The 13,689-nt window shown below is 36.5% G+C and overlaps 1 protein-coding gene across 11 annotated transcripts in view; it reads right to left on the bottom strand.

Annotated features, from left to right (window-relative positions):
* TANC2 (tetratricopeptide repeat, ankyrin repeat and coiled-coil containing 2) overlaps positions 1 to 13,689 on the bottom strand; it is a 377,119-nt gene that overhangs the window by 72,661 nt on the left and 290,769 nt on the right. For all 11 annotated transcript variants that reach the window (XM_086687668.1, XM_086687670.1, XM_086687671.1 and 8 more), the window contains one exon: positions 1,747 to 1,913. In XM_086687668.1, the coding sequence (XP_086543794.1) occupies positions 1,747 to 1,913 (167 nt within the window). The remainder of the gene's footprint in view (positions 1 to 1,746; positions 1,914 to 13,689) is intronic.

The raw sequence follows: 13,689 nt of genomic DNA, 5'->3' as shown, positions 1-13,689 counted from the left end.
ATACCGGCATTTACCCAATTGCTTACTGAAAACCTGTGATTCATTTTTGAATCTTCTCTCTTGCTCACCTCCACACTCAGCTCATCATTAAGTCCTTCTGATTCCCCTTCATAGTCAAAGTATGACCACTTCACAGGGTCCCCACCATTACACCCTCATCTCAGCCACCATCACCTTTCACCTATACTACTGCTCCTGTTCTTGATCCCCTACATTTTATTATCTATGTAGCCAGCAACCAAAGAAATCTTTTAAAAAGGTAAATTAGATCTCATCATTTTGCCAGGCTCCTTGGAGAGGCCTTCCCATTGCTCTATCTAAAATAACTATCATCCTCATTTGTCCTTACCCTATTTTGTCTTCGTAACACCAAAACTACCTAAAATTTTAATTTTAATTTTTTACTTAGTTTTTGTTTGTATTCCTCACTAGAATAAAAGCTAAAAGGTAGGGACATTGTCTGTATTGTTCACCGCTGTATCTTCAGTTCCTAGAAAATGCCCGCCACACTTGAAGTTAAGAAATACGTGTGGAAATAATGAATGATCACATATGAGGGTTCTTCTTTCGTAAGACCTATGAATGATTTCACTGTCAGAGCCGAATGAAAATAAGAAAATTCTTGGTTGAAGTGAATGAAGTATCTGCGAAGTTATTACAGATGTTGATTTATGAGGACACTGAAATTTTGACTTTGTAGATTAATATATAGAGTACTTTTCCTGGTCTTTGGTATAGCTGAAAGGTTAAAGTCATCTGCTCATCAGGTCATACTTAAAATGTCTTTTGAGATTGCTTTAGTAAAGCTAATTGGTCAGTATGTAGGAATACTCCTAGTCCCTGGGAGAAGGGAAATGGAGGGAGCTAAGACTGTTTTCTGTACACTAGTAATTGTTACAAGTGGTTTGTATCAAAATAGTGGGATAGGTGTATAATATGTGAGATTTTGATGTTCATCAAGAGGCAATGGTTAGGCAAAAAAAAAAAAAAAAAAAAAAAAGGCTAGAAACTCTGTTCTAAACTAAGTATGAATATGTAAAGAGTGGGAGATACTAACTCAGCTACAAAGAAAATGGCAGAGAAGGTGGAGTCATTTATCCTTAGCCTGCGTGTCTTTACAGGCTCAGATCCATATTCCTAGTCCTTCTTCCAGGCCATTAAATGATCAGTGAGTGAGGAGGGAAGGTAAAAAAGATTAAAAAAAAATCTTATGTTTCAGTGGTAGTAATTTTAATCTAAAGCTTTAAGTCTGCCAATATTTCTTAGAGGAAGGCATACACCTTCATGCTACAGAAAAGCTGTTCAAGTAGAAGCAGAAGGAAGAAGGAGAAAATCTGACTCTAGATGGCAGACTGAACTGGGTTTTGCATGGCATCACACGATAAAAAAAAAAAAAAAGGTAAAGCAAAAGTCAAACAGTAAATTAGAGTGAGGGATTCTATTTGCATTGCTATCCTCAGGACAAAGTAGAAAATAGACTTTCTTTTCATGTTATTTTGAGGGACACTTTATCTAGAGCAATGGGAACAGGAATCTGAGCAAGAGAGTCATATACACAGAATGCTCTCTCTAGGTCATTGTATCTCTTACTCTCAAAATAGACTCTTTGGGAATTATTCTAGTGCTCCAGGACATGACAGGGGTTTAGAAAGACTCATCAGTAAGGGAACAAGGATCTAGAACTTTTTCTGTTTAAGCACTCTCCAAGAGAAATTATTTATGGTCCCAAAACAATCAAACACATACCTGTAAACTGGTCCTAACTGTGACAATTAGTTTGAGCCAAGACGGAAATTTTCCAATCATTTTACTCAGAAATGACACAATTGTATCCCCATAATCCGGTTTGTGAAATTCTGCTTCATTTAATCCATCAATTAAGATGACGAAATCTTCATCTGGGATTTTCCTCTCTGAGACAGAAAGAAACAGATTACTTAATAATTACCAAGCAGGTAACTGAGTTCTTTTTGGGTATTTGATCACGTGTCTGTTTGGGAAAAAAAGATTAGAAAAGATGTCTCCTGTGTTTACTAAATGCTTAGAGTACATAATTTATTATAAAGACAAAGAATAATTCATTTAGTGAATTCATTTTGTTTTTACCAGGGGTAAAAGTTTTGTTCCATATGTAATACATGAAGTCCAGGTATCATCATCATCATTTCCCTCATGTTATTAGTTGTGAAACAGACTGAACTACATTTGTGAAAATTTGAACATTTGTGAAAATTTGAACATGGAAACTCATTTTTCTCTCATACTTGAAAAAGCTGAAAAGAATTTGCTTCCCCTTCTGCCCCCACCTCATCTAATAGCACTGAAGAGAATACAATCACATGTTCCTTTGGGAATTTCCAAAAGAAAAAAAAAAAGAAAAAAACCATTTAATGTGAAGTCCAAAGCAGTATATATGACTTCATGTAAATGTGCAGTGGGAAGTAAGGGTGGTAGAACAGAGAAAAGGAATCCCAGCCAGTACACAGATTTTAACCAGGCAGGCTGGATCCCTGGATCCCAAGATCTTATAGAACTAGCTGCTTCCGGGGCACCTGGGTGGCTCAGTCGGTTGAGCGTCTGGCTTCGGCTCAGGTCATGATCTCACGGTTTGTGAGTTTGAGCCCCGCGATGGGCTCTGTGCTGACAGCTCAGAGCCTGGAGCCTGTTTCAGATTCTGTGTCTCCCTCTCTCTCTCCTCCTCCCCTGCTTGTGCTCTGTTTCTCTCTCTCTCAAAAATAAATAAACATTAAAAAAAAATAAAAACAAAAAAACAAAAAAGAACTAGCAGCTTCCTAGACTATACCTAAGCAGATTCACGAAGACCAGACCCTTGTGTGATCTTCCTAGGAGGGAGGAGTCATGTGGGAAAGACAAATACCTGTCACTTTTGTATTCAGTTCCCTCCTGGACTCTACCCTCTCCTAAACTGACAAAATCAGTTTAGCTTTAGGGCTAGGCTGTAGAAAAAGGCTTGGTGGGTTTTTAGGCTTTCACTCTCACTAAATGCTTAGTAAATCTTGATCTATAATGAACAAATTAGAGATTAGAAAAACCCCAGGTTGGGGCGCCTGGGTGGCTCGGTTGGTTAAGTGTCCAACTCTGGAATGCTGTGTGAGTTCAAGCCCAGCCTTGGGCTCTGCGCTGCTGGTGCAGAGCCTGCTTGGGATTCTCTTTCTCCTTCTCTCTCTGTCTCTCCCCACCATGCGTGCGTGCTCTCTCAAAGTTAATAAACTAAAAAACCCTCAGAAAACCCAGGTGAATGTACACATTAGTACAAATGAATTAGGGGTAATAAGCAAAAGTTACCACATTTGACACTTAAACAACATGGCTTTGAACTGTGAGGGTCTACTTACATTTTTAAAAACAAATGTGGATTTTTCAAAACAAATTTAGTACAGCACTGTAAATTTGTTTTCTCTTCATTATGATTTTCTTTAAAAAAATGTTTATTTATTTTGAGAGACAGCATGAGTGTGGGATGGGCAAAGAGAGAGGGAGAGAGAGAATCCCAAGCAGGCTCCATGCTATCAGCACAGAGCCTGATGTGGGGCTCCATCCTATGAACCATGAGATCATGACCTGAGCCAAAATCAAGAGTTGGGACGCTTAACCAACTGAGTCACCCAGGTGCTCCCCCTTATGATTTTCTTAGCTTTTTTTCCAGTAGCTTACTTTATTGTAAGACTACATTATATAGGGGCGCCTGGGTGGCTCAGTTGGCTGAGCATCTGACTTTGACTTGAGTCATGATCTCGTGGTTTGTGGGTTTGAGCTCCACATTGGGCTTGCTGTTGTCAGCACAGGGCCCACTTCAGATCCTCTGTCCCCTTCTCTCACTGCCCCTCCCCGCTTGCTCTCTCTAAATTAAAAAACAAATTATATAATACATATACCATACAGAATGTGTGTTAATTGTTATCGGTAAGGCTTCGGGTCCACAGTAGGCTATTATCAGTTAAGTTTTTGGGGGAATCACAAGTTATATGCAGATTTTCAACTCTGTGGGGGTCACCACCTCTAACCTCTCGGTTGTTCAAGGATCAAGTGTGGTGAGTAGGACTTGACAGGCTCTGAAGGCAGGAAAGTAGGGGGAAGAAAGAAGTCACTGGATATCTGAAGTGAAAAACTGGTTATACCTGAGGAGGAAAAGCAGGAAGTTGGGGACAAAAGGAAAAGTCTGTGGGTTTCTGTATAAGATTGGCTCTTTTAAAGGAGTCAAGACCAATTGAAAATACATATTTTGGTTCTCTATTTGAAAATATGCAGATTTTTTTTCATGACTAATAAAACTTTATTTTTTCCCCAAAGTACAAGCTTTATATTTATAGGAATTTAATTTCAACATCCTAAGAAATATAATATAAGTCAGTTCTTAAATTATGAAGAGTTTTAACTATTACTTTTATCTGGTGACCTTTTAGGAAATGAACTATGGATTCCAGCTTTATTAACAATGATTATTCATGAAATGGCATCCTAGATGACGTAGTACTGAGAAAAAACATTATTCCTGTAGGGAATCTAAAGAATTAAGGAAGAGAAAAAGGTTGCTTGGAACTAATGGATTGACCCACAAAACTGGGGACTCTTAGCATTCTTGATTTTGTGGACCACGGCACCCTTATGCATAATTTTGTCTTAATGTCCATAGAAGAAATTTCGTATCATACAGCTGCTTGGCAGCTGTAATAGATCTGTTCCCTGTTACTGAGCACCATCACCCTGCTCGACCAGGTGGCGTGCTGGAGCCATCCTGGACTGGCCTGGGACAGCCCACTGCAGTATTTTCAAGAGCTCGTTGTCAAGAAGCTGGTAGCCTGAAATTGGCCGAGGTGGGAATATTTATTTACAGAGTGGAAACCGGCAAATGTTACAAGCCCTCCTTCCCCAGCTGGCTGTTAAAATTTTACCAGCACACCATTGCCTCTACCACTCCAATTACACCTCCTTTAACTTCACCCAGATTTCTTCCTAAGAAAGCCATGATTTTCCAGGGGAGGAAAAGGCTGGTGATAATGCATCTGCTGAGATTTTTCTTTGGGAAAAACATTTCAGAGGCATTCTTAAGCATAAAGATCAAGAATATACTCTCAATTATGATATGGACATTTTAATGAATGAAATAATTCAATTGCTAATAAAATCAAATTTTCATTTGCACAAATTTCTAGATTATGTTATTCATCTCATGAGCAATGTATGATTTCTTTTTTAAAAAAAAGGGGGAAAAAAAGGAAATGTGTGCCCTACTTAAGATAATGATTTGTTCTAAATCGTGGCTATTTTTTTTTCTTTTTTTGAGATTTGCTTCCTTGAAGTGGTTACTTAGAAATTATCTATTAATATAGGGGATATGAAGTGTCAAAAATATTTCATCTGTTAAGAAATAAGGGCATCACGTTTATCTAAGATTACATTTTTTAGGATTCGGAATAAGTGCAAAGGATTTCCAAATGGTACTAACATTGTAAAAACAATGAGAAGTACTCCTAAAAGATTTTTCAGTTTTATAAATTTTTTTTAAAAAAAAAATTTTTTTTTTCAACGTTTATTTATTTTTGGGACAGAGAGAGACAGAGCATGAACGGGGGAGGGGCAGAGAGAGAGGGAGACACAGAATCGGAAACAGGCTCCAGGCTCTGAGCCATCAGCCCAGAGCCCGACGCGGGGCTGGAACTCACGGACCGCGAGATCGTGACCTGGCTGAAGTCGGACGCTTAACCGACTGCGCCACCCAGGCGCCCCTGGTTTTATAAATTTAAGAGATGAGGCTTTCATGATCTGTAGACTTCACCTCTCAAATGCAACCAGCCTTACAAGAATGCTTCTGCATGCTCATTTTCAAACTTCTGTAGGTTATTTTTATTTATTTATTTATTTTAATTTTGTTTATTTATTTTGAGACAGTGCATGTGTGAGGGAGGGGCAGGGAAACAGGGAGAGAGAGAATCCTAAGCAGACTCTGTGTTGCCAGCACAGAGCCCAATGTGGGGGCTCAATCCCACAGACTGCAAGATCATGACTGGAGCCAAAATCAAGAGTCGTATGCCCAACCAAGTGACATCCAGGCACCCCTCTGTAGGTTAAATACATAGTCTATATCATCAGTAGCCATAAAGATTTATAGACAAGTGAAAATTAAAAAAATAACTGGGAACCAACAAAGGATTGCTACTACTTATTTGTTAGTAATAATATTATTTTTTTAAGTTTATTTATTTTGAGGGAGAGAGAGAGAGAGGGCACAAGTGAGAGTGGGGGAGGGACAGAGAGAGGGGGAGAGAGAATCCCAAGCAGGCTCTGTACTGTCAGTGCAGAGCCCGATGCAGGGATGTGGGGCTTGAACTCACAAACTATGAGATCGTGATCTGAACTGGAATCAAGAGTCAGATAATTAACTGACTGAGCCACCCAGGTGCCCCTATTATTATTTTTTTAAAAGTAAGCTCTATGCCCAATGTGGGGCTTGAACTCACCACCTCAAAGATCAAGAGTTGCATGCTCTACTGATTGAGGTAGCCAGGCGCCCTGCCACGTGAGAACATTTAAAGTGCAACTACCATTTACTATCACCATTTATTCATAGAACAAAAATATTTTAATATTAAAAAACAGGAAAGACATAATCTTTACATACACATATATACCAAACTATATTTATATTTACATCCACACAAATTCTAGGCTATTTCTATTTTTTTATTTTGTAGTGGACTAATGGAAACTTCAAATCGACTGGTGCTTAGGAGCCACTCTTCTAGCTGACATGTCCCTGGAAAAGCTTCTTGGAAAAGCTTCTAAGCCCTTTAACCTTCGTTTTTTATTGCCTTGTAAAATACATATTCACCAAGGATTCTCCACTGCCCTCACTTACATGTACACTTAAATGTACTGCTAAGGAACTGATGTCCTTAGCAGCCCCATTCTAAGACTGCCTGCGTATCTGAGGGAAACAAGAATTACAGAGACTGCAAGAGAAGAGACGGTAGCCAGTACTGAAGTCAGAACTAAATCCTAATGCATGGGATTTTATTACTGGTATATTGTATGGGAATTATCAAAAGTGAAAAAATAAGGCTCATATCAGACATTTTCATTCAGAAAAGCTGCACATTACATATGAATTACCTTCCTTTCAGTTATGGTAACAAATTAGTATCTCCTTTCATTGCATATTGGTGGCTGAAGCAAAAGCTCACCAGGAGACTTCAAAACTTTTCCATTTGCTTTGTATGTATGTATATATGTATGTTTGTATGTATGTATGTATGTGTTTTAGTCATCACACTTGTAGAATCTTAAAGTATTGTGAAAATACTGACTCATTTTTTTAAAGAAATATGTACAATTTGAAACCTGGCTTTTGAATCTAAACTGGAAATGTTTTCCACTGGACTTTCCTGGAAGGAAAACTTCAGGTACCTTTAAAAAATTCTCTTAGGGGTCCCTGAATGGTGCAGTTGGTTAAGCGTCTGACTCTTGATCTCGGCTCAGGTAATGATTTCGCAGTTTGTGAGTTCAAGCCCTGCGTAGGGCTGTGTGCTGATGGTGTGAAGCCTGCTTGGGATTCTGTCTCTCCTTCTCTCTGCCCCTCCCCTGCTTGTGCTCGCTCTCTCTCTCTCTCTCTCAAATAAATATTAAAAAAATTTTAAATTCTCTATCTTAAAAGTTACTGTGATAAACTATATACAGTTAATTGCAAAGGTCTTAATTGTACACTTTGATCAGTTTTGACAAATATATACACTCATGTAACTAACATCTCAATCAAAATATAGAACATTTCCCTCACTCCAGAAAATTCCTTTAGGTTCCTTCATAGTCAATCCTCAACAGGCAATCACTCTTCTATCGCTATACATTTGCTTCTTTTGCTTACCATGTTTTTGAGATTCATCTACATTGCTGAGTGTATTATTAGTTTGTTCCTTTTCAACATTATGAAATAGTCCATGGAATGAATATACTACAATTTGTTTATCCATTCTTCTGTTGATGGACATTTGGGTTGTATCCCATTTTTGACGACTATGAAAAAAGCTGCTATGAACATCCCTGTACAAGTCTTTTTGTAGACCTAAGTTTTCATTTCTTTTGGGTAAATACATAGGAATAGAATTTCTTGGTCATAAAGTAGATTTATATTTAACTTTATAAGGAACTGCCAAATAGTTTTCCAAAGTAGTTGTACCATTTTATACTCCCACAAGCAATGTGTGAGAGTTCCACTTGCTTATCATCCTCACCAACATTTGATGTTCAACTTAAATTTTAACTACTCTAGTGGGAGTAAAGTGGTGTCTCATTGTGATTTTAATTTGCATTTTCCTGATGACTAATGATGTTAAACACCTTTTCATGTGCTTGTAGGCACATCTGTATATCTTCTTTTGTGAAGTATCTAAATCTTTTGTTCATTAGGATTATGTTGAATCTACAGACCAGTTTGGGGAAAAATTCCAATCTACCAACATGGTATACTTTTTCTATTTACTAAATTCTTTAATTTCACTCGGCAATGTTTTGCAGCTTTCACTGTGGGGGTCTTATACAGCTGTTACATTTATTCTTAAGTGTTTTGATGCTGCAGAAAAAGTTATTTGTTCCAGTTATCTACTGCTGTATCAGACAACTAGGGGTTAGTTACATGGCTGTGGGCTGAAATCATCTGGAACAAAACCTCACATGTTAGGGCTAGAATTACTTGATGTCTGAAACAGTCAACTAGAACACTTACATATGGCCTCTCATGTGGTTTTCACTTCTTTACTTCTCACATGACAGTGGAATCCTCCAAACAAGATGGAAGCTGCATGGGCATTTATGACCCAGGCTCAAGATGTCACATAGCATTACTTTGTAGTGTTCTGTTTGTTGAAGCCATCATAAGCCTGCTAAGATTCAAGGGGAGGACACACAGACCCCCCAACTCTGGATGGAAGGAATGTCAAAGAATTTGCAGCCATGTTTTAAAACTACCACACTACTTTAGAAGTTTCAGTTTTCAACTTTTTCCTGCTACTATAAAAATACAATAGATATATGCATATTGACCTGATAGCCTGAAGTTCTATATTTATTATTAGTTCAAGTTGGCTTAATTTTTCTTTTGTAGATTCCTTAGAATATTCTAGGTAGAAAAAATCTTCAAATAAAGACAGATTTATTTCTTCCTTTCCAATCTTTACTACTTGCTTGTTTGCTTTCTTATTATGGTAGCTTGGGCTACCAGTGGAATGGTGAATGTTAAATGCAAGTGGTATGAGTGAGGGAACATTCTTGTCTTGCTCTGGATATTAGAGGGAAAGTATTTAACATTTCATTGTTAGCTGTATGTTTTTGGAGTTTTCTTTATTAGACTAAGTTTTCTTCTATTCCTCAGAAAGTTTTTATCATTAATTGTAATATTTGGTCAAATGCTTTACTGCATTTATTGAGAAGATTATATATATACATATGTATTTTACATACACATATTTATATAAAGACATATAGATTTCCTCATTTATTCTGTTAATATGAATTACACTATGTTAAACTAACATTGCATGTCTGATCAAGTAGAATTAATTGATTTGCTATTAAATTTTTCAGGATGTTGCTATTATGATCATGAGAATACCGGTCCGAATTTCTCTTCTTGCAAGATCTGTACCTTATTTTGGTTTCAGTATTATACTTGTCTAACAAAATGAGAAATGTTCCCTTCTCTATTTTTCTGAAAACATTTGTGTATGATTGATATTATTTCTTCGTTAAATATTGAAAACAACTCACCAGTGAAACCATATGAGCCTGTAGTATTTTTGTTGAAGATTTTTTTTTCTTTTAAATTACAAATTAAGGGGCGCCTGGGTGGCTCAGTCTGTTAAGCGTCCGACTTCAGCTCAGGTTATCATTGCACGGTTCATGAGTTCTAGCCCTGCATCAGGCTCTGTGCTGACAGCTCAGAGCCTGGAGCCTGCTTCAGATTCTGTGTCTCCCTCTCTCTCTCTGCCCCTCCCTTGCTCACACTCTGTCTCTCAAAAATAAATAAATGTTAAAAAAATTTTTTTAAATTACAAATTAAATTGACTAGATAAAGCTATTCAGATTTTCTATTTCTTCTTGAGTCACTTTTGGTAAGCTATATTTTTTGGAGATTTTGTCCAGCTTATGTCATTGAATTTATGTTATAAAGGTCTTCATACTAATTCCTTATTTTTCTTTTAATGTCTTATAGGAACTGTAGTGCTATTTCCTCTTTTATTCCTGATGTTAATTTGAGTTTTTCTTTTCTCATTTCCATGGTAAGTCTTGCTAGTGGTTTACTCATTTTAAATGTTAAATTTTTTCTATTTATTGATGTCTATTCTTGTTTTTACTATTTTCTTCTTTCTGCTTAGTCTGGGTTTATTTTCCTCATTTTTTTTAGTTTATTAACTCAGAAAGTTAGATGTTGATTTTATATTACTCATTTTGAAATATTTTATAATTTCCTTTGTGGTTTCTTCTTTGTCTCAAAGATTATTTGGAAGTATGTTGTTAAATTTCTAAATATTTGAGAATTTTATTTTTATTGATTTCTTATTTAGTTCCATTATCTCAGATGATATTTTCCATAAGATTTTAACTTCCTGAAATCTTCAGACTTGGTTTTATGGCCCAGAATATGGTCCTTGTGCACTTGAGAAGAATGTATACTCTGTAGTTACTGGGTAGTAGTCTATAAATTGCGAGTGTATCAGGTTGGTTGATAGTGTTGTTTAAATCTTCTATATATTTACTTTTTATCTGCTTCTTCTAACACTTACTGAGAGGTGTTAAAATCTCCAGCTATGATTATTTGCCTGTTTATCTCTTCAGTTCTATCAGTTTTCGACTCATGTATTTTTTTAACTTAAAATTTTTATTTTGAAATAATTTTTTTCATACAAATATTTACTATTGAAGTGCAGTTGATACACAATGTTATATTCATTTCAGGGGTACAACATGGCAATTTGACAATGATTCACATAATTTGAGCCTCTGTTATTCGGTATATACACACTTAGGATTATTTTTATCTTCCCAAGAATTGGTCCTTTTATGTTTATCAAATGCCCCTCTGGTAACACTACTTGTCTTGAAGTCTACTCAGCCTCACATTAATGTAACACTCCAGTTTTCTTATGCTCTGTGGTTACAAGGTATATATATTTCTATCCTTTTAATCTGCGTCTTTGTATTTAGATGACCTCTCTTATAGCATATTGTTGGGTCTTGCTTTTTATTTGGTCTGAAAGTTTCTGCCTTTTAATAGAAATGCTCAGTCCATTTAAACTTAATGTGATTATTGGTATGATTGATTTTAAGTCTATCATCTTTTTAAAAACATTTAATTTGATTTTTTTTGCTCTCAGGTCTACAACATAATGATTCGACATCTGTGTACACTGTAAAATGATAATCACAAGTCTAGCGAACATCTATCACCTTACACAATTACAAACTTTTCTGTGATGAGAACTTTTAAGATTTACTCTCTTAGCAAGTTTCAAATATGCAATACAGTATAATTACTATAGTCACCATGCTGTATATTACATCTCCATGACTTATTTATTTTATAATTGGAAGTTTGTATATTTTGATCCCATTCTTCCATTTCTCATACCCCACCCTCCATGTCTGGCAACCACCAACCTGTTTTCTGTATCCATGAGATGGTTTTTTTTTTTTTTTTTTCGTTTTGGTTTTTTTTTTTAGATTCCACAGATAAATGAGATCATATAGTATTTTTCTTTCTCTGCTTGACTTAATGCTTCTTTTTGTAGCAGCCTAACACAACACTCATTTTATTTTCTTATGTTTTTATTTTTCAAAAAGTTTAATTAAAAAAATTTTTAACTTAAGTACAGTTGACACACAATGCTACATTAGTTTCAGGTATGTAACACAGTTCAGTTTCTCCATACATTATGCTATCCTCACCACCAGTGTAGCTACCATCTGTCACCGTACAACACTTTTATGGTATCTCTGACTGAATTCTCTATGCTCTGTCTTTTATTACCTCTCATTCCATCTTTCAAAAAAATTTTTTATTCGCTTTCCTGCCTTATAAGTTAATAAAATAATTTTTAGTATTTCATCATTTATTTTATAAATTGTGTTTCTAGCTATTGATCATGATGGGGATTTTGTTTAAAAAAAATTTTTTTTTTCAACGTTTATTTATTTTTGGGACAGAGAGAGACAGAGCATGAACGGGGGAGGGGCAGAGAGAGAGGGAGACACAGAATCGGAAACAGGCTCCAGGCTCTGAGCCATCAGCCCAGAGCCCGACACGGGGCTGGAACTCACGGACCGTGAGATCGTGACCTGGCTGAAGTCGGACACTTAACCGACTGCGCCACCCAGGCGCCCCAGGGGATTTTGTTTTAAAAGAACATGGGAATTAGGTAGAATAATTAAATTCACTTAGAATAATATTTATCAATAAGGGTATCTAAAGCTGTTTCTGGAGACCTATGTGAGCAGCAAATATATCCAGAAGCAAAATTAAAACATGTTAGTCATGGTTGAGACTCCAGAGCTGAGTCTGCAAGCATCTGGATCTTCTCCTTGAATCAGCCTAGGATGCAGGTCCGTGTTATCACTGTCCTTCCATCAAGGCACTCGGTATTGTGAGCAATTTCTATGTTCACTCATTTGTTCAAACTTTATTTCCTGAAATGACTACTATGTTCAAGGTGAGATAACCACTACGAAAGATAAAAGATGTATGAGCAAAGGTTCCTAATTTCAGTAGTATAAAATTTAGTTAAAGGGATAGGACAAGTAAACAAATAACTAATTCTTATAAAGTACAAAGTACAGTATTTGACATATAGTTCTGTAAAAGTAATAAAATTTTAAATTCTTATTATGCATATAACAATGTGTTAAGTATCATAACTTAGAAATAAAAAAACCCCTAATGTCAATTTGGAAGGATGCTCTATATAGGGTGACAGGTGGATCAGCAAGCATTTTATGAATGAAGCGGCATTTAAGCTGGTTGTTGAAAGACAGGTAGAATTTTGACAGAGGTGTAAGCAGAAGGCATAACAAGAAAAGGAAACAATGAGCAAATGTATGAAGGCAGGAAAATGTCGGTGAGTGTTTAAGAACTGGTGAATATTTTACATTTTAAACACAGGATTAATACAGATAAGAGTATATAGTAAGGCTGGAAAGTGGGTTGGATCCATGCCATTGAGTACCTTAAATGCTAGACTAAGAAGCTGGAAGTTAATTCACTAGGCAACAGGGAGTCATTGGAGGTTTCTGAGCAGGGAAATTGAGTGATCAAAGTAAAACGATGAAGATTTATTTGGAAGCAGTATATAAAGTCTAGAAGGCCGCCGAGGGTGGGGCTGAGCTTCCCCACCAGATAGGTCACAAAGGGGTTAGAGGTTAGAGGTGTGCTTAAAAATTGAATCCTTTTAGCCCTCAAGGTACTGGGGGCTTGGCATAGCTGTAACTTCAGGGCCATTCATGTCTAGCCATAAGGAGTTGTGAATTTTTTATCCTAGTATGCGATACCAATTTTTATAATTTTCTGTGCTATGATGTGAAAGAAGCACTAAACCAAAAAACTAGAGAAGACCAGGAAGGTAGTAATCGATATGATGCTGTGAGCAAAGGTCACTGAATGGCCTTTGGGTTCACAGTGGCAGG

This window comes from Puma concolor, chromosome E1, assembly GCF_028749965.1.
Source record: "Puma concolor isolate L17-30 chromosome E1, mPumCon1.1.hap2, whole genome shotgun sequence".
Classification (NCBI taxonomy): Eukaryota; Metazoa; Chordata; class Mammalia; order Carnivora; family Felidae; genus Puma; species Puma concolor.
Note: the sequence above shows the minus strand (reverse complement) of the source record. Positions and strands in the feature narration are given on the sequence as shown.